Here is a 22,227-nt window from a genome sequence, read left to right as displayed (position 1 = left end):
GGATACACTTTCCAATTAAATCAAGTATATTCACGTTTATAACGGTCCTGGTTCTCACCTCATTGATGAACATGAATTGTACTTTGCGAGTAAAGCTGCAAATTCCTCTGTCAAAGTCAGCTGCCTCCGTAATAATATTCTGATATGTGCAGTGCAATCAAGTGAAAATCGCTGCATGGCATAAATGATAAATGTTTTAGGCAGTCTATTAGCGAAAACACTTTTATTCCCGTTTTCTTCAAAACAAAAATTTGCATCATGAATGACGTAAGCGTGCTCCGGTCCGGTATGTTAAGTGCAATGTGAGTGCAGGCCAGCGGGGGAGTGGGGAGGGGGGACAATCGCGCTCGGGCACGGTACAAGGCAACCATGCCTAGTGTGAGTACACCCTTAAATGAGATTTTTTAAAGAGAAATGGCGGAGAATTTCAATATAAGAGAAGAGGGTCTTGAGTTTGTCAGGCCGTAAGTCGAATTGCATGCGGCTTTCCACCAGAAGTTAGTTATTTTAGTCTATACATTTTTAAATATGGATATTTTTCTTACACAAACGCACCACTTTGCTTCAGAAGGCCTTTATTAACCCCCCAGAGCCGTGTGGAGCAGTTGTATGATGGATAGATGCACTTTTATGGACTTCATAAACGAGGCAACAATTCACTGCCATTATAAAGCTTGGATTAGCCAGGACATTTTTTAATATAACTCAGATTTTATTCGACTGAAAGAAGAATGTCATATACACCTAGGATGACTTGAGGGTGAGTAAATCATGGGCTAATTAAAATTTTTGGGTGAACTATGTTTTTTTGAAGTCGGGATGGCACAAGCAGCTGTAACCCTGGTAGGTGGAAATTGCTACTCTAATGGTGCGTTCACACCAGACGCGAATAGAGCGTCTGGAGCGAGTGATTTCAATGTTAAGTCAATGTAAAGACGCGTTTCGCACGGCACGATAGACGCGATTCCGTCCAGTACGCGCGAATGACGCGAATCGACTGTCTTGCGCGATATGCGCAAGTTATTTTATTTGATGCTTTTTGTGCATTCGTGCGTTTGAAGCAAATTCGCGTCTGACGCCTGAGTTGAACAATCTGAACTTTGGTGTCTATTCGCGCCGTGTTAACCAATCAGGAGCCTGCTTGCTGCGGTCACGAGGTAAAGTGACATAATGAGAAACCCCCGCATAATTTAAAAATACTGAGAATGTAGTTGTTTAAAGCTCAAATCTGTGGTTAATTATAAAGATAGCTCCTATTTAAAAAAAAATTATCTTGCGTTTTTGGAATTGTGAGATCCAGGCGATCACCGGGCACTCATCGCTCATTAACCGGCTAGTCCTTCTGACATCTGATGTCTCTGTAGTGGTTAAACATGAGACAGAATTTGTCTTGTGTAGATCTAACGGGCGATCTTTGGTGTCATGAATCTATAATTTGTTGTCTGCCAAATCGTTTTGACAGAGGGCAAAGAGAAGTTTCATAACTTTATTTTTTAGGATATTTAAATATACATGCAATGAAGATAATGTAGGTAGTACGTTGCCTGGACCACATTTGTGCGGATATTAATGTTTAATTTTTTTTTAAATGAAAATAAAAAGAGGCAGAGTGGTGTTTTATGACATATTTCTGCTGGAGCGTGCGTCTATTTCACTTCAAATGCTCGATTTATATACGCGTCCACAGCGAATTGGTGAATGGATTCAAAATGTTCAAGCGTCCAACTAGACGTGGTAGACACGATTTTGACGCTCTATTCGCATTTGGTGTGGTGGACACAGCATCACCTTTAATAAGCCGTTTTCGCTTCTCTGTTTGCAATCAGATCATTTTAAGCCAATAAACTCTGGGAGCGTTTTCAGTCCAATGAGCCAGTAAGCAAATTCATTAAAACAATCAGTGCTAATGTAAAGAAAACCAGGCTGATTACATCATCAGAGATGGCAGAGAAAATAAAGGCTCATGTTGTATATACATTATAGTTTTCTCTGTGACTAGATAACTATACATTATGTTCTTGTGTTATAAGGAATGAAAACGGAAAATTATACTGAATTAAAACAAAACTAACCATTTTCCAAAGATGCAAATAAAATACAAATTGTTTTTTTTTTTTAAACAAACTAAAACTACACTTAAATTTAAAACCAAAATACAGTAAAATGATCCATACCATAATTACCTTGGTGCTCTCACCTGGACTGGTGCTAGTGCAAAAAGTTGTCGACTCTGGCGAAGGAGCAGGAACCAGAGCGCACCCTGGCCATCAGCTGCACGCACTCGGTGGCCTGACCCAGAGCCAGCATGAGAGGAGGCTGTTTGGGCAGATTCTGAGACTCTGAATGACGGAAAGATCACAAATATGAAGCCATTACAACTATTAAATAAATAGCAATGATCATAACAACTTGGCTATGTTACTAGGCCAATACAAGCTCATTTACCTGCCTCATGTTACTGTGGCCACATTTAAATAACGAGGCCTACATAGGCGCTCATGTTCACATAGTGTATTAATGTATGATCTCAGCCAGCCAAGCAGCTTTACCCAGAATAGCGCTGTTGAGAGCGGAGCAGATCGCCTCTCTCTGCATGGGGTCCAACTGCTGGCCCACGGGGCAGTTCCAGGGGTCCGAGTACGCCAGCAGACTGAATGCATCCTGAACACACAAACATACACACTGGCGAGTGGGCACAAAGAATGTAAGAGTATTGCTACCCACAAGGCTAATCAACTTACCACTTCAAATGTGCAACAAACAAGAGGCAGAGGAGTTGAACAGATTACTTTGTATGCACGCAATACGACTGCAAGTCTAAATAAACCACTTCACCAATATTTAATAAAAAATTCAATAATTGCGCAATCACCATAACACCTTTTTTTTCCAATGTGGTCTGTTCAAACATCCATCTATTTATCACATTCTCAAACCCCTTTCCCTCCATACCTGCAGCATCTTTTTGTGAGTGGCGTTCTTGCCGTACTGGCGGCAGAGCTGCTCGCTGAGGGCCTGAAGCTCTCTGCCGAACTGGATCATTCTCTCTGTGGCCGCCTGGTTTCCTCCACACAGCTGTCTGGAGCTGCAGCTGTCATCTAGAGGAGCAAATAAATTGCAATGACACAACAGAAAGCAGACCTGTTTGCAACTATAACTGCACAGCATTTGTAGATATTGTGGTTGAAAAAAAAAAAAAATGCTTCGGTCCCACTTTATATTAGTTGGCCTTAACTACTATGTACTTACATCGAAAAATAAGTACAATGTACTTATTGTGTTCAAATTGTTTTGCAAAACACTTTTTCTGATATTGAGGTAGGATACGGGTAAGGTTAGGGACAGGTGTGGTGGTATGGTTAAGTTTAAGGGTAGGGTTAGGTGTAAGGGAAGTGTCAACAGTGTAATTATAAATGTAATAATTACAGATGTAATTACATGCAGGTAATTTTTTTAATGTAAGTACAACGTAAAAACATGTATTTACACAATAAGTGCATTGTATCAAAAGAGTAATTTCAATGTTAGTACATAGTAGTTAAGGCCACCTAATATAAAGTGGTTCCAATGCTTCAATACAGTACTGCTGGGAAATCTTACCCAGTATTGTTTTATTAATTTGAGGCCTATGTTTAATAAGCCAGTGGAACTATTGGGAATGTACATATTGCTTAATAATATAATATCATTTTAATTACAATTTAAAATAACTGTTTTCTATTTGAATATATTTTCAAATGCAATTTAATCCTGTGATGGCAAAGCTGAATATTATAGAATATAATATAATTAGGGCTGTCAATCGATAAAAAATGTTTTTAATCACGATTAAATCGCACACTTATCGTAAAATTAAGCATATGCCATTAATCTCATTAAACACATTCATTTTGTCATCATTTGCTATATCCAGCAGAGTAAACAATCAGAAAACTGTATTTTCTGCAAGCTTCAAGGATCATTGGAGACTCCAAAAGGACACCAAATAACCAAATATAAGGAGTCCCTATAATTATATTATATAATAAATTTATACACACCTAAGCACCTATGAAAAAAAAAAACATGACAGAAAAAACATGACAGAATTCACAGTGTATAGTATGAGTACAGAGCAACAACAATGTGATTTTTTTTCCATTTTTGACGAGTCAAGCTGCGATACCGAGCAGGACCACACGGAGACGCCAAAAAATTCCTAAATCAACCATTTTGACTGCATAAACCTATGATTACTAATCACAACAACGTTCACATGACAAATCAAACATTATCCTTCCTGAGTGTGTGTGGAAACAAAGCAAATGTACTGTGTGTCTGTACATGAATGCAGCGTGCAATCAGTGATCTAGAGCGCGCACACTCACGGTTTGTTCACGCGCTTACTGTACGACACCAAAATTGCGTTCTTCAGAAACAATCCCAGAATACGACAGAGCTCATGTTTTAAAGCAAAGCACACACTGGAATGAATAATTCACTAAAAACACAATGTGAGTCTCTATTCTCTCTGACGTGTAAAAAGCTATTTAATCCTGTGATGACAGCTGAATTTTCATTATATTATAATTATATTATGTTATATTTCAATATAGTATTATGTAATTTTATTATAATAATTACAATTTAAAATAACTTTTCCATTTGAATATATTTTAAAAAGCAATTTAATCCTGTGATGACAGCTGAATTTTCATTATATTATAATTATATTGTTACGTTATATTATATTATATTTCAATATAGTATAATGTAATTTTATTATAATAATTACAATTTAAAATAACTGTTTACTATTTGAATATATTTTAAAATGCAATTTAATCCTGTGATGACAGCTGAATATTTATATTATAATTATATTATAAATGTAATATAATATAATTTTATATTATCCTATATTTCAATATATAATATAATATAATATAATATAATTAATATAATATAATATAATATAATTAATATAATATAATATAATATAATATAATATAATATAATATAATATAATATAATTAATATAATATAATATAATATAATATAATATGATATAATATGATATAATATAATAAAATATAATATAATATAATATATAATTAATATAATATAATTAATATAATATAATTAATATAATATAATATAATATAATATAATATATAATTAATATAAAAAAGTCTTCCATCTAATAGTGACTAACATTTTTTTTTTATCCATCGGAACTATTTTCTCAAACCAAAGTCAAAATGCCTGAAAGCATCCCAAGAAATAAAAAAAGGTAGAAAACTGCACTGGGTGCTAATAAAAGCTACACACTACCAAAACTTCACAATCACAACGTATTACTTTGTAACCTTGTATATCTTTGTAACCTTGGAGAAAAAAAACATTTAATGGGCTAAATTATAGAGGAGCTCAATTTAGCAGCTCTCAAGGGGGAGAAGGACAGAGCAGAGAAAGAACTAGTCACATCAGAACGAAGAATGAAAAAGGTACAAGAAGAATAAAAAACAAAGCATTTTTAAAAAGGCGTTCTCAGAGCCGGTTGAATATGAAAATCCTACATGCGTGTTGTACCTGCTACTCCATTGCCAACACTGCTGTCATCCGCCTGTAAGATTTCCTGGTGTTTGTATGTGCCATTCATAATGCGAGTTGAGCTTTCTGTCACGCCATTGCTGTAATGTTCTGCCTCAATCTCCATCTCACTATCACTGTCAACACACACACAAAAAAAAATCACAGTCAACAGCGAAGTTGGTCTCTAGACAATGTAAGTACACAACAAATGTATATGCTTGGCCTCAAACCCACAATCACTAACCCAAACACCTCCACCACACACCTAGTCTCCTGGTTGCTGGTGGCACTGTGTGGCTGGGACTTGGTGGAGTCGGTAGAATTGGACTCGGAGTAATTGACGGAGGAGGGAGAGGAGGATGGAGAGGAGGAGGCGGAGCTTACGCCTGTGTATTTGTTGTGGCTCTTATTTTTGTTAGGAGGGGTGACCCCGTTACTGCATGTGGGACTGTCTGCTCCTGAGTCATGAGGAAACAATGAGAACTATCATAAGAAACGGCATGAATGAAAGTGCTTTACTCGAATTATAAGTTACATTATCCAACCAACTGCAGTATAGGTGAAACAAGTGATTTCATAAACCATCTGTTCCACATCATTTATGAATGTGCTCTCTTGAAGATGTTGCTCATGAACAGACCCACACGGAATCTACCCCCACAGAATTCAGAATTTGAACATCTGTTGTACAAAAGTTCTACACATCCCTCGACCCTTGTATTTTGGTTTAACAAATAAACAAAATTCGAACATATTTTAATAAATTAAAACCATACTGCAGAATTATGTAGATTTGCAACCCACATTCAGGACAAAGCAATTCAAAAAGTGTGGGCATGGTGAAGACAATTTAAAGGGATAGTTCACCCAAAAATGAAAAAGGCCCCACTGTAAAATAACTATGGAAGTTTCCGTCCGACATTCTTCAAAATATCTTCTTTTATGTTCAGCAGATGAAAGACATTTATACAGGTTTGGAACAAGTGAGTAAATGATAGAACTTTGATATTTGGGTGAACTATCCCTTTAACAGAAACTTTGTAGATAGAGACTAGATAGAGAGTTAAACTTAGGTAATTTTCAATCTAATCTTGCCGAAGCTGTGGATTTTAGGTAATAATGCTGTAAATAATGTTCGGTTTCTTGCACAGGCCGATCGTTTCGCTTCACAAGACCTCAATGTGTCGTTAGAAGCCACGGGTATTAATTTAGTTTCGGCTGTATATGTTTTTATGACTCCCAAAGTGAAAGTATCTCTTGACTTGCATTATATGAATCGCCAAGGACCACGGTTTCAGCTAAAAATTGTATTTACTGTTCTACTGAAGAAAAGGAGATCTAAGCACTACATCTTGGATGGCCTGAGAGTGGGTAAATTAACAGCGAATTGTCATTTTTGGGTGAACTTTCCCTTTAATGGCTTCGTATACCCAAGTATAATTTCGTATTTTTTCTTTAGATACGAGGATGAAACATGGACATTTTCCCATTAGATTCACCTCAAAAATAGCATTCAAAATATTTTAAGCAACGCTGAAAATGTTAGTGTGTGGAGTGTGTTACCTGTGCTGTGCAAGTGAGCGTTGGTGGCTCCGTGCCGGGGGCTCATGTTGGGGGAGCCGGGATAGCTGTCCTGTGATTTAGGAGAGCGGACACTAAAGCACCGTACCTCACTATCTGTACCATTCACCATCTCCACAAACTGCCGACACCTGAGGGAGGACAACAAAAATCACCGTTACACAAGCAAGATCTCACACACAAATACACAGTCACTTCAGACCTGCCAATCAATTCAAATGTCTGTCAACCACATTTCTCTCATCCATTATGCCTATTGACTGACACCGTCAGCTCAGCAATCCATTAAACTGTCTGCTTGTCATTCAACGGTTATCCATCACAGAGAAAGAGAGAGGAGTCAGCTCTCACTGCTTGCTTCCCACACATCCTGGCACTATTCCCACAGCAGCATCTGACATCTGATGACACCCAACAGCGCAATTATGCACCTCCATGTAAGGCTTTATATAAAAAGTATCATCTTCATGTCAAAACAAAATTCCAGCCAAGAAAAAGTAATAGCGATGGTTTCCAAAGAAAAGTTTGACATCACACAGAGGCAGGGTATGCCCCATAAATGCCAGTAACATGTTGACAAATGGGTTTATTGATATGTAGCGCTTACATTGATTGTCTGAATGCAGTTTTGCTTGTCAATTAAAGAGCAGGGATATCATGTTTCCAATGTATTTAAAGCCTAAGACCAGAAGTCTAACATAATCTATACAGAATTCACAACAAGCTTGAAAAAACGAAATTTTATTTTATACTTATATTTCATTTTGTTTAATAAAACAAAGATCAAAGTTGCCAGAAATCACTCAATACAAGGGATAATTCATTATAATGCTTGACTATTTTGTCCAATAACAGAGATTTTGAACATACACTAAAGTACTAAATTCTCTTTTGCTCATCAAGGCTTGCTTTTTTTTGATCAAAAACACAATAAAAACAGCAATAATGTAAAAATATTATTACGATTTAAAATAAATATTTTATTTTTGAATATATTTTAAAATGTAATTTATTCCTGTGATGGCAAAGCTGAATTTTCAGCATCATTACTCCAGTCACATGATCCTACAGAAATCATTCTAATGTGCTGATTCGCTGCTGAAGAAACATTTTTTTTTATTATCAATGTTGAAAACAGTTGTGCTGCTTAATATTTTTGTGGAAAACTTGATACATTCTTTTAGGATTTTTTGATCATTAGAAAGTAAAAAAAAAAAAACTTTAATTTTAAGACCCTTTTAATTTAATAATTAATCTAAAGTGAAAACCATCTAAACATCAACGGATTGGTTGTTAATTGTTTATATGCACTTTACTATCATTACTTACATTCAACAAAACATTTATTAATACATTTTGGTGACCCTATTGTAAAGTGTACACTATTTCAACATTAACTAATGTGTTACTAACATTTGTAGACTTTTATTAACATGACTTACTATTATGAAGCATGTATAAATGGTTTTTGAGAACCTTATTGTAAAGTGTACACTATTTCAACATTAACTAATGTGCTACTAACATTTGTAGACTCTTTATTAATATGACTTGCCATTAACAAAGCATTTATTATTATTTACTGCTTTGTAATGAACCTACAAAAGTTAACACATCAGTTAATGTTGAAACAGTGTAGACTTGATAATAAGGTTTTCAAAAACCATTAATACATGCTTTGTTTAATAATGTTAATATAGTACGCAACAGCATTTTTACTTTTACCTTTAGAGTAAGATGGTGAGTTAGAAATGTTCATCGTTAGTGTGTGTCAACTGCCAAGTAAACTAATGTATATATGTAGATAACCTTACAAAAACAGGAAAGCTACAGGCATTGTTCATGGTTAGTTCATGTTAACTAATGCATTAACTAATGTTAACTAATTGAACTCTGTTAACGTGAATAGATGCATTAATATATGTGTGAGTTAAGATTAATGCTGAACAGAGGTGTTGTTCATGGTTAGTTCATATTAACTAATGCATTAACTAATGTTAACTAATACAAACTTTTTGTAAAAGTGTTTTTTGTAACATTATAAATGCCTTTACTGCATCTTTTGTACACTAATAGAATGCAACAGTTGAGTTCCCAGAAGTAAAAACTTATTTTACTTAAATATATAAACAATGATTACGAGGTTGTTAATTCATGGTATTTGCTTTTGTTGAAGATGTCAGTCTGTATTATTTCAACTTAGCTTTAAAATAATTATGTTTAACAGCTGAATTTGTGGTGAAAACTACATTACCCATGATGCTGTAAAAAGAAAAGAAAATTCCACCAATCAGTGTCGAAACAAGCAAAATGTGTGAAAAGATTGTGTTTGCTCCGCCCACTCCCATGAAGCACCACAAATGATGTAATCGAGTCGGTTTCCCTACGCTCTAAAAAATTGTCCTGTCTTGTACCTTTATATTTTTGTCGGATTTTCAAATACTTTTTTGGTTCAAATCAAAGTTCATAATGTTATGATTCACCTTGTAGCTGGTTGGCTTTGTTCATTGCTTAAAAACGGTTTAACAAAGCCTTTTTTTTTTTTTTAAACCCTATGGGAGAAATGAATAGAAAACAACAGAAAAGACCAACGCCGCTGGTCTTTTGTCTTTAGCCAGACAAAACCTAAACTAATCATTTTCCTCCATTTACTCGGACTAACTTTTGTCAAGGTAGACAAACAAGCCTTTTCCATTTCTTTAACTTCAGCTCTTATTTGCAACCACTGATTTTAGTAGGTGGATCTTTAATTTGCATGTAGTTTAAAATTCATAGTTTCCCTTAAAAACCTCTCGGGGACATAAATATTCAGAAGTATAGACTGCGTAATGCATTATAAAAAAAAGCATACACAATTCAACAGGGTAGCTGACAGAGGACTTGTAAGCGTTACTAAAAAGAAAAAGTTAAAAGGCAGCTAATTTTCAATCTTATGCAACAGTATGACTAATCATATCAGAAGCAGCTCAGACCAAAGCAAACACGACCCTCTTTCCCCCCCTGTGTGTGTTTTTGCTATGAAGACGCATAACAAAAAAAGAGCCTCATTCGTCAGAATGACCATAGGGCACTATAAAAACCTTCATTCTGTATAACATGGAGTAAAAGATTCCCCTACTCACAGGCTACTTGTTTACTGAATACGTTTGCATTATTAAATCCAGACCAGAAAGCTGTGGATGTTCATATGCTACTGAACTCTACTGACCCCCAGAGAAGAAAACACAACCTTGCTTCAGGTTTTCCTTTCACACAAAGCTGCGCACACATGGTTCTGTGTAGTCTGGTAGACATACTCACTTCAACATGAAGAGTAAATTGGGGTTGTGTTCTAGGAGTCCGGGGTACAACTGCTGTGTTGCGTCAATGGCTTCTCCAACACGTCCTGCCAATACCAGTTTCTGTATTCCTGTAAGCACAAAGAAGCAAATGAGATGAATAAATTACAGGTCCATTTTGCTCTTTCTTTTTGTTGAATTGGTCATATACATTTTTAATCACTCGATCGCTCTCCCTGATGTACACTTAGAATGTTAGTAAAGTGTTTAGACCATTCATAATTTAGTTTCATGATAATTGTTCCTTTTCTCTGACCTTTTAAACAAGTGTTTTATTACTGCTGTGCCTTTAAGACTTCAATGTAATTGCCCTTCTTGCGTGTGAAAGGATAAATGGTGCTTGCACACAAGCTGAGGGGTTTGCTGCCAATATAGTTTTTAAATGCTCCTTTTATCTATAACAGCCTCTTTGCAAAGCCTGAATTACATTGTGACAGGTTCGCAAAACAGTGCACAATGAAATATGTGGCTCAAATCCTTTAAAATATAAACAGCCATTCATGTCTAACATTGGGATCTTTCAGTAGGATATGCAGAGCTGTAGGTGCTACACACACCAGGAAAAGCACAAGGTTTGGAGAACTGTATAGACTTTTTTTTGTTCTAATTTTGTTTAGGAATTATAGTATCAATCCTACTTCTTGTTTCGATTATGATTTTAATCCAAGGGTTTCTGAATGGAGTCATTTTTGCAGCATAGATTCAATATATTTTTTAGATTCAAATGACACTCCCAAGCAAAATTATACGTGATATTTAATGCATCTCACGGCTTATACTGAAAAGCTGCTTTCAACAAGATTTATCAAATTATTGAATTGTTGCCAGTGTTACATAACCAATTATGGTAACATTAAATATTCAGTGTGTTGATTAAAGCTGAAATCAAAGGCACTTTTCTATCATTTTACACTGAGAAATTGATCAAATATTCATAGCCCAGTGTCCAAAAAAGGGATGGTTTTGCTTAATCAGTAAAATGTTAAGTTCCTCATAATCGTAATATTTTCCTACCCAAACCACAAATGACACGGGAAGATCTGTTTAACTCATTGCCAGCGTTACGAATACATTCATTCTGCCACATATTCAAATAATAAATATCCATTTATTTTTAGCTTAACTAGTTGACTTTGATGGAATACTCACTCTGTCTGTTTTTTATTGAGGTTTGGTCCTCTTGGATCATGGTCTCTGTGGTTCTGGCAAAGGCCATCGCTGTGGCACAATACCCATGATGCACCAGGTAGCTGGACACCATACTGCAGATATAAACATAAAAAGGTTGATGTGGGAAACATCATGAATTACGAAATTAGCCATATAAGGCTGATTAGCAGCGTACCATGCATTACAAACTACAGTGAATAGAAATAGATGTTTTTATCAATATTGTGACTGCTGAATTTATTTTCAGATGACTGGCTGCTCACTTCTGCAGAACCGCCTGCCAGTCTCCCAGTCTTTCTCCGATGGGGAAGCGGGCGATCATGCTGTGGATCTTGGCCCTCCATTCGCTCATGTAGTCCTCGATGTCAAACACAAAAGGCTGTTGGCCGAAATTAGCATCTACTATCTCCCCTGGAGTTTGCAGCCCTACTGTGGGGTACAGGTTAGGCTGAAATGACAGACAGAAAAAGAGAAAGATAAAAAGAGAGAGCTGAGAGACTGCACTGAAGGTCTCCACGTTCTCCGTCAATAAATCTCAGCGCAGGGAATCCTTCAGTCACACCTTAACTGGCAAGGGCTCAAATGAAGCTTCAAGCAGAAGCATAAATCATCATCTGTGCTCATGACTGGCCTACGCCACGCTATCAATCTACTGTTACGGGGACTCATTTAGCAGACGCGGAGCTACTTGAGGAATGAGGAAAGCTACAATACAAGCGATTCATTCTAAGAGGAGAGTAACATGTGAAGTGATGCAATACGAAAATCCAAAGTTGGGCAGAAAAGTACAAGCTAGCAGAGATGCAGGCATGACGGAAGACTCGATGTGGAAAGTAAAAAAGATCATGATGAGGAGACAATATAGGCGTAAAGTTACATCCATGTACATACTATGTTCTTATTATAGCAATTACAATAACTGGGTTATTATAACTAGGTACTAACCCTGAACCTACCCCTAAACCTAACCTTAACCCATGAAGTTGCTTTATATTACCAGTACTTTCTTGGGTAAGTACACTATATATACACACATACTGTAAAATAAAGTGTAACCCAACATTTTGAATACAAACATTTTCAAATAAACTTTATTTCCATTCTTAAATTATCCTGATGAGGAGACCCTATATTTTTTATTTCAGTTTTAGCAATTTCCGTACATCAGCTTCAAACTTATTTCATTCAGTTGCCAAGTGTTTCATCTGATAATTATATTTTACATTATTTCAATTCAGATTTTTTTTAAATGTTAATTTTAGATTAAACTGTTTAAGAGAGGTCTGTGTGCTTTACTTACTGGCAGATCTGTGAAAGCCACACCTGGAGGAACACAAAAAATATCAGAACTGCTCAGTATTGTGGATTCAGAGATTAGGTAGGATATTGAGAACTTCAGCCGATACATTGATTTCTAATGATTCAAGCATTAATAAGATTTATGCTTAAATCATTTTCCATTAAACTCTTACCTAAACTGTGCCCGTTCTTGGTGTAAAAGCATGTGTTATTGATGAGGTTCACGCAGCAGCCAATGACGTCACCCGTTGTGAAGGTCGGGCCATACGGTTGGCCAGTCCCTGAGGAACAAAAGGAGTGTCCGTCGTCCCCGTGATATCCATAGGAGTGCTTGTCCCAACCTAAGGTGAGAGACAGAAATTCAGTCATTTAAATCGGCAGCACTTGGATTCAAAAACTGCATTCCCTGTTTTGATGTTTCGGGGGGGATCTGCAGAATCCTGTAAACTAAATTTAAACAAAAAGACTTCTATTGGTAGATGAAAGCATTCTCTGACTTGTCTGGCTATCACCGGACTAAGCTCAATTTAAAATTGAACATTGGTCTGGGGAGTCTGCTATGTATTTTCTACTGCATAATTCAAAATTGGATAGTCTTTCAACCAATCAGAGCACAAGAGGCGTGATCAACGGGCAACGACCCATCGCTTCTCAATCCGTCATCGTGTTAAACCCGCCAATAGCGCTCCAGGTGGATAAGCCAGTCTGTGATTGGTTCCCGCAAAAGTGTAACAGAAGCAGTAGAAATGAATGTACGGGTTTCCAGACTGAGTTGCAGGGCGAAATCAAATCGCCAGCAGATCAGGCTGGGTTTACCCAGTCTATTCTCAGAACAAAATATGTAATAAATCAAAGATGCATGGTATATGTAGAAATTTCCCAAATGTGTTGCACCCATGTAGAAATCTAGTTAGAAGGGCACAGATTTGCGGGTGATAATAAGGAATCTTATTTCTGCCTCTGTACTGACATTCACAGGATGAGTCGGAGCCGATCTTAAGCCTGCAGCGTTTGATATGCCATCTGGTCTACAGCATCATAAAATACTGCTTCTTACATAAATTATAAGCACCCTTCTCATAATTGTGTTGAAAATAATATGTGGTGGGACAAAATTATAAGGGTGCGTCAATAAAAAAATGGTGGTGAATAAAATGTGTAACGTTTCAAAATGTACAACCCAGTAAAGAATCGCTCAAAAGTTGGAAAATTTCTGTTTATTTTTACGCATCTGCCGTCAGACAGTCTGAACGGGGCTTGAGACGTCATTGACATCACACATTGTCTTGCTTTGAACTTGACTGACAGACTGGCATTCTGATACCGCTTGTTTGCGAACCACTATATTCACACATTTTTTTATTTTTGTTAAAAATTAAATATAAAATATACACAAAAAATTATTAAATATATACACATGTATGCGTGTGTATTTATATATACATAATTATACACCGTACACACACACATAATGTAAACACAAACATTTATTTTGGATGCGATTAATCGAGATTAATCGATTTGACAGAACTACTTTTTACAAAAGTATATATAGCTCTCAGTGATTGCTAGTGTGTAGATTCAATTAAAAATTCACATATGTATTTAAAAATATTACATAAGCGAATAATCATCAATGCTGGTTTGTCATGCAAAATGCACCATTGAAATGTGGTGTGGCACAACAAGCTCAAATTTTATTAGACAATGTGAAAAGGAGTGGCAATTTCCCAGTCTTATTCATAATTCGGTTGTAAACCACATAGCCACAGTCTGTTTTCAGTTTTTTAACAAAGGTGAAATAGACAAGACAAGAAAAGACAAGTATAGTCTGTCTCTTCATTTATGTTATTGTATGTTTCTGTATTATTTGAAAATCAATAAAAAAAAGACGAATATAGTTCTTTACAGTCCTTACAGACAAATATTAGCATTTGTGGAGCGATCTGGATCTGTGATTTTGCATTAATGCTTGTGTACAATTTACTCTTATTTATGTATTAATTTCCCGTTTGATGAAACTCTCATGTTGGTTAAATTAAGTCCAAGGGCCATCTACAGGCCTATTATGTGAAATGTAGGCTGTTAGGTCTACCTTTATATATAATTTATAGGACTTAAAGTATCTGCTGCTAACTTCTTGGGTCATGGGCGGCCAAGGCTCATTGATGCATGTGGGGAGCGAAGGTTGGTCCGTGTGGTCTGATCAAACAGATGAGCTACTGTAGCTCAGATTGCTCAAGAAGTTAATGCTGGTTCTGATAGAAAGGTGTCAGAATACACAGTGCATCGCAGTTTGTTGCGTATGGGGCTGCATAGCCGCAGACCAGTCAGGGTGCCCATGCTGACCCCTGTCCACCGCCGAAATCACCAACAGTGGGCACGTGAGCATCAGAACTGGACCACGGAGCAATGGAAGAAGGTGGCCTGGTCTGATGAATCACATTTGGATGGCCGGGTGCATGTGCGCCGCTTACCTGGGGAACACATGGCACTATGGGAAGAAGGCAAGCCGGTGGAGGCAGTGTGATGCTTTGGGCAATGTTCTGCTGGGAAACCTTGGATGTTACGTTGACTCATACCACCTAAGCATTGTTGCAGACCATGTACACCCTTTCATGGAAATGGTATTCCCTGGTGGCTGTGGCCTCTTTCAGCAGGATAATGCGCCCTGCCACAAAGCAAAAATGGTTCAGGAATGGTTTGAGGAGCACAACAATGAGTTTGAGGTGTTGACTTGGCCTCCAAATTCCCCAGATCTCAATCCAATCGAGCATCTGTGGGATGTGCTGAACAAACAAGTCCGATCCATGGAGGCCCCACCTCGCAACTTTCAGGACTTAAAGGATATGCTGCTAATATCTTGGTGCCAAAGACCACAGCACACCTACAGGGGTCTAGTGGAGTCCATGCCTCGATGGGTCAGGGCTGTTTTGGCAGCAAAAGGGGGACCAACACAATATTAGGAAGATGGTCATAATGATATGCCTGATTGGTGTGTATGTGTGTGTGTGTGTGTGTGTGTGTATAGTGGCAGATGCTCCTGCCTCTGAGGAACTCTCTGTACGTCCTTGGGCCCCGGTAAAAATGCATTTATTGCCTCCCGACGATGTTATCTTCCCAGCTGTTCTGAAAAACTGGATTTAGCCCAGTTAGGGGTTTTTATAACAACATGACAAGATTGTCCTTTAAAGGCTTCGTCCACCCTGAAGCTCGCTCAGGGGGCAGCTGGACAAGCTTGTGTGTAAATTTTACAAGACCATTTGAACAATTCAGTAAGCTTCGCACTAGTGCTGGGCGGTATACCGGTTCATACCGAATACCGGTATTAATTTTCTTTATGATATGAATTTTGATGATACCGCAATACCGGTATATGTCGCTTAAACAACGTTCGGAACGCGGCGCAGCGCGTCATTGTTTGAGAGGGGACCCATTTCATTGATGCACTGTAGTAAGAGCAGTCAGAGCACAGTTGAGATCGCATTACAGCACAGCCTATGGCTGTATCCTATACTCTCATTCACTATTCCCTACGTTATCACTTTATTTGAAGGAGTGAATGAAAACGTGCGTGAAGTCGGACAACCGTTGTGTGTACATCGGCTGTACACTCGTTATTGCGGTGCAATGGGATATAATGAGTGCACTCAATAACGTCCCCTAAGGTTTCGGACACCACTACAAAGCGCTGTGCTCTCCAAATAATGCTATATTTGAGGTTATGGGAGCGATGTCGGATTCAGCCCTTGATTATTGTTGAGAATTCAAACTACACGCGGCGCGCGAGAGAGCGCGGTTTCTGCACGGAGCGCTGCGATGAGTTTAACAACGCTCACCACATGGATCATATAGCACTGATATAGACCGGAGCGGGTGCGTTTAAAATTTTTATGGACATATTTCAAAAACTCTAGTGCTCTAGACATGAACCAGAAGTGTGTATGCGCGCATATTTCATCACGTCTTATTAAAATGAAATGTATGCACTGATTACACTGATAACCTATGTCTGATCACGAACGCGCTGACACGATGGATTATTCAAAAGACGATGTAAGTTAATAAATAAACTGACAATTCAAAGAAGAATGGGCCAAAAAGTAACTGCTTTATTCTTTCTGTGTTAAACTGATGTGTGTCATTCGTTCCGAGAGTCCTGTTAAATGTATTGCTAATATCCTCATTTCTCTTCGTTTTGGCAGTTTGTTGTTATAGAGGGTTAGATTTTTAAAATGCTTAAGGTGCCCTCAACTCAACTTTTAATATTCAGGTGTCTGTAAGTATGATTCTAAACGTGTTGCGTTCTGTGTTTTATTGTTTGTGGTCTCTCCACAGCATCATTTTGTAAACCTGTAGACCTATTAACTCTAGTGTGGAATTTTTCTACAATATTCAGTCATCATGACAGTAAAACAGGGCATTCTAGTCAATCTACTGCAGTATTTCCTCTCTCAATCAGTAGAAAATGTGATTAACACCCTGTCATGCATAGGGGAAAAAATACCGTCATATACCGTGAAACCGATATAATTTAGAAAAATACCGTGATATACATTTTTGGTCATACCGCCCAGCACTACTTCGCACTGCCTCAAACCACCAAGAGGAGGAGTCCGTCTACCTCACTGACTGGGCTGAAGTGACTCAAAACTTGTATGCGTGTTGGCAGACCATTATGATTAGTACATGATAAAAATGGTATTGCGTAAGCAATTATATTTATAGTCACTACGTGAAACAGAGTAAACAAGTGCATTCTGTGCAAGTGCATTCTGTGAATGACAGAATAAGCAGATGCAACAAGAATGAAAAAATTAGGAAGTAAGGCAGTGTTGGCTTGTTGTGTGGTATTAGATTAATCTGCAGAGCAGTGCAGGCTGGGACATTAACTCCTAAAGCAGAGCTCAGTGTTCCCTTCATGCTAATGAAATGGGCAGAACTCCAGTGTGGGATCAGAGACACGGAGGTCAGCGGGGCGTGTAAAACCATTACACTCAAACTGCACACATACCAACACACGCAAACATACAATGCACTGTACAGTCTCATAAGAAACCACGCATGACTTGAATTGATTTAAGTGTTTTGGAATCATGGGATATCTAATGAAAAAGCTAATGAACTAAACCGAAGAAAAAAGATAGATGTTAGATAGAAGTGAGCATAAATTAGAAGACATACACACATACACACACATGAATATAATTTGCCAACATAAACTCTAGCACTAATTCAGAAACCTAAACTGAACAGATATTACAGCAGCCAAACTATGGTCAAGGAAGCACCTACAACTAGAAAAAGAATATCATGCTGTTGGCTGTAGGCTCCAAACTAACTGGAAAACCCATTGGCCACCCTACATGCGTTTGTCTATATTTCCACTATATTCCAAAGCGCTCTGACAAAGAGTGGTTTAAGCAGAGAGCACAGGGGTCAATGAACACACAATTTGCAGTCAGCACGCACATGCCGAATTGGCTAGATTGCTCCAAAGCATTTCAAAGGCGTTAGGCACAGTGGAGAAGCTAACAAGCAATTGACAAAGTCTCTTGATTGGTCAGAAGGCTCACAGGAGGGTGACATGAACCCAACGGTGCCCAAAACTTTCTACAGGCCTTTCTATTATACCTCTGTTGTATGAATGGCTGCTCTGTCAGAATGAAATGTTTTTCTGATTAATTTGAGCTTTTAGCTATGAATAATTATGACATGGCTTTGTGATCTCAGAACATTCTGTATGCCAGGTAAAATCCATTGAGGAAAACCAATAATGAGATCTAGGTCTCCTCTCCTTCCTATCCTTCTCTTTGAGGACTCAAGAGAAAAAGAAAAGAAAAACACATCACAAAGTTATTTCCTGAGACTGAGGTGCACAGAAAGAAAATCCTGGATGTCTCTGCATTTGCAAGGTCATTCTCACAGCTGATGTTTTTCAGGACATGCTGAGGCCTGTTCATGGCCTGAATTACAGTCTGACTGTGATGGAAGGATATTAAAAAGTGTACGATGAAGAAAAAGTAGAAGACAAATGATCTACAAGACCGTAATCAAAAGTGAATCGTAATGTCAGCTCTGGCCTTTTCATGAACAGATTCGTCAGTGTACGCTACTGCAAAGAAAACATGTTTTCATAATCTTCGTCAAAATGTAAGTTCTCTTTTAATCTTCAAAGCTCTTCCTCATAAACAACTTTCCTTTTTGGCTCTACGAATCCCTCCCTCCCTTGAATTATAGTTCATTCTGGTATGTAACACCAACTTTTCACAATTCAACAGAGGTGGAAAGAGTATTAAATATTCCACTCAAGTAAAAATACTATTACTTCAATAAAATTTTACTTAAGTACAAGTAAAATTACCGGTGTAAAAATCTACTCAAGTAAAAAGAAGTTCATTTAAAATTTACTCAGAGTAAAAGTTACTGAGTTACTTTTTTTTTAACAGCGGGGGTCGGGGACTCTCCCGTGTAGGGTTGCAATAGAATGAGATTTTCACGATATGAAAACATCAAAGTTTCACAGCATCAGGGTATTAAACAATTATTAAGTATTATTACATTATGTTATTATTATCATCAGTTTAAATTGCTTGTTAAATGAATGAAAACAGGGTTATCTTTTTGGTTGAACAAGTGCTTTATTAAAACAAACTAAACCATTTGTTTGTTTATTAAAATGTCTAATCAACTAAATTCAGTAAATGATTATGAATTAGATAAACAAGTTTATTTTATCATTAATTTATTAAAATGTTTAAGAATAATAGAGACATTCCTATGAAATTTTTCTTTTTCTGATTTAATACAAATATATTATCAAAAAACAGTGGTAATCAAATCAAATGTAACAAACTTTTATCCTTTTATTTTTTGGCAAAGTGCTGCAAAACAGAGATTTACTAAATAAACCATGGATTAAATATATATATTCTTAAATTATGTATTATAATTATTGTTATTATTATTATTTTGACACGTACATTATTGTAGGCCTACAATAGTAATATATTTCTGTCATAATTTCTTCTAGGTAAACCAAACTTTTATTTTGACGGGGTGTGGTTATGACCAGTTTCTGAGTGTATTTGACGATGGTTTTTATTCAAATAAAATGATGAAAATGCTCATTAGGGGTTCGGAAATGTTCATGTCCAAATATGGTTTGTGAGACGTTAAAAACACCACGAGCATCACGCATTCTTGAGTATGTAGTAGACGAAACGGCGCTGCTCATTCACACAGAGACAGAACAAGCAAATCATGTATTTATATAGCAGTGTTTTGCGCTTTAATATTTACAGACACTAGGTGCGTTTACATGGAGCACTGTAATCGGTTTAAAAGTCCAATCCGAATGAAAATGCTCCATATAAACACCTCAATCAGAATAAAAATGGCCAAACAGAATGAAACTGTAATCGGTTTGAGTGGGGTGGGATAAACCTTTTCATGAACCGATCAAACGAGGAAAGTTAATTTGTCTGAGTTATTAAACTTTTTATTTCGCAACATGTTATGAACATGATGTTGGAATAATGACACAGACATAGCCTGGCTACACCATCTCATCTTGACAGCGTTTGTCCGAGGCTTCAACTGCGCCTGACAGAAGAAATAATTGTTCTGAGGTGATTCTTACACTTTACAACAAATAATGAATAGCTTTTATAAAACTGTATAAGTCCTGGTGGCCGTTGAGAGTTGCAACGGGGAACATTCAAGCTGCTGGAGAGGACGTGTCAACATTTTGTTTCTCGTAAGTTAGATATAAAAAAAAAAAGTTAAACAACTGCTTCAAATTGGTTAAGTAACATTACCCACAGTCTACTTTAATTACTTTTGTTAATATTTATACCTTTGTGATTATGGTATCTTTCCTTAATCATCTGAAATAGCTATGCGTTTAGTAGGCTACTAGTATGCGGAGCACGTCTTGAATGCTTTCATTCATGTTGTTTCACCATACATCCTATGTTTTTATTAATAATTTGGGTGCATTTATAGTCAATTTTGTGTTTTTCAAAATAAATGATTTTAATTAATTTTGATTCCGCATTCATCATTCACAGCTGTTGAAATAGCCATTGTATAGGACATAAATTAGTTTAAACTACTGCATGTCCGCCCACAGAAAAATAAATAAATATAAAAATGACCAACACAGAAATATTGATCCACGATACTAACGTTACGAATCTGAGGCGGCAGACAAACTGTGTGCGCATGTCACAAAATGATTACGACTGAAAGTCAGCACATGTAAACACCAGATCGGTTTAGATAACGTCTCATGTAAACAAATGATTTTAATCGGAATGACAAAAAAGTGCGCATGTAAACGTGGCTACTGTCACGATTTGATTTATTTATTTGATTTATCTACTTTTGATTTATTCACTCATCCATCAGTTTGCGTGTTTTACGTGACATCTGCATTATACTGTAAATTCAATTTTCATGACTGGATTCCCTCTGCATCACAGAAATAATTCGGCCTTAAGTTATAAACACACCTTTATCTGCACGGAGAGATGGTGTTCCCGAACATGTTATGCGTGTTTCCTCCTTTTGCACTTTATATCACTTTTGTAAACCCAGCCAGATCTGCTGGCGATTTGATTTTGCCCTGGCTGGAAACCTGTACATTTTTCCCTTTACTCTCCTGTACTATCCTGCTTCCATTAGATATCTGCGGGGACCAATCACAACCTGGCTTATCCACCTGGCGCGCTATTGCCGGGTTTAACACAATGATGGATAGAGACGCGACGGATCGTTGGTCTGATTAGTTGAAGGACTATCTAATTGCGTAGAGAGTCATTTGAACTATGCCCATTGATCACGCCTCTTGTTGTCTGATTGGTTGAAGGACTATCCAATTGCATACAGAGTAATTTGAGCACGCCTCTTGTGCAGTAGAAAATACAGAGCAGACTCCCCAGACTAATGTTCTAATGTCTTAAAAGATTGAGCTTGATAGCCAGACAACTTTGCATCCACATTTTTTGCAAATTGGATATCCTCCAGGACAACCACACGTAAATTTGTCTTTTCTATATCCAAAGTATTTCCATACTAGCCAGGGGTTCACAACGGTTTCGCTTTCAGCTGTGTCTGCATCACTGACAATCCAATAATTTTCAATGGAAGAAATCAAGTCCCCCCCAACCCCACCCAATATTCTGCCAGAACTAAAAATAGGTTATGAAATTTTTTTTTAATACAAAAGTTAACTTTTTTGCAGGCTGCAGAAATGGACTGA

General features: G+C 37.1%; 1 protein-coding gene across 4 annotated transcripts in view; it reads right to left on the bottom strand.

Annotated features, from left to right (window-relative positions):
• The window catches only part of ranbp10 (RAN binding protein 10), a 53,886-nt gene that overhangs the window by 4,078 nt on the left and 27,581 nt on the right, over positions 1-22,227 (bottom strand). Inside the window, exons 4-14 of one of the 4 annotated variants that reach the window (XM_079825074.1) lie at positions 13,136-13,303; positions 12,964-12,986; positions 11,927-12,111; positions 11,643-11,755; positions 10,456-10,564; positions 7,138-7,286; positions 5,840-6,032; positions 5,572-5,708; positions 2,953-3,098; positions 2,550-2,661; positions 2,184-2,339 (exon numbers count right to left, since the gene is read on the bottom strand). In XM_079825074.1, coding sequence (XP_079681200.1) covers positions 2,209-2,339; positions 2,550-2,661; positions 2,953-3,098; positions 5,572-5,708; positions 5,840-6,032; positions 7,138-7,286; positions 10,456-10,564; positions 11,643-11,755; positions 11,927-12,111; positions 12,964-12,986; positions 13,136-13,303 — 1,466 coding nt within the window. In that variant the 3' untranslated portion in view covers positions 2,184-2,208. Of the gene's footprint in view, positions 1-2,183; positions 2,340-2,549; positions 2,662-2,952; positions 3,099-5,571; positions 5,709-5,818; positions 6,033-7,137; positions 7,287-10,455; positions 10,565-11,642; positions 11,756-11,926; positions 12,112-12,963; positions 12,987-13,135; positions 13,304-22,227 lie in introns of all 4 variants that reach the window. The other 3 variants (XM_079825073.1, XM_079825071.1, XM_079825072.1) reach the window with 3 other exon arrangements.

This window comes from Gobio gobio (assembly GCF_949357685.1).
Source record: "Gobio gobio genome assembly, chromosome: 9".
Taxonomy (NCBI): Eukaryota; Metazoa; Chordata; class Actinopteri; order Cypriniformes; family Gobionidae; genus Gobio; species Gobio gobio.
Note: the sequence above shows the minus strand (reverse complement) of the source record. Positions and strands in the feature narration are given on the sequence as shown.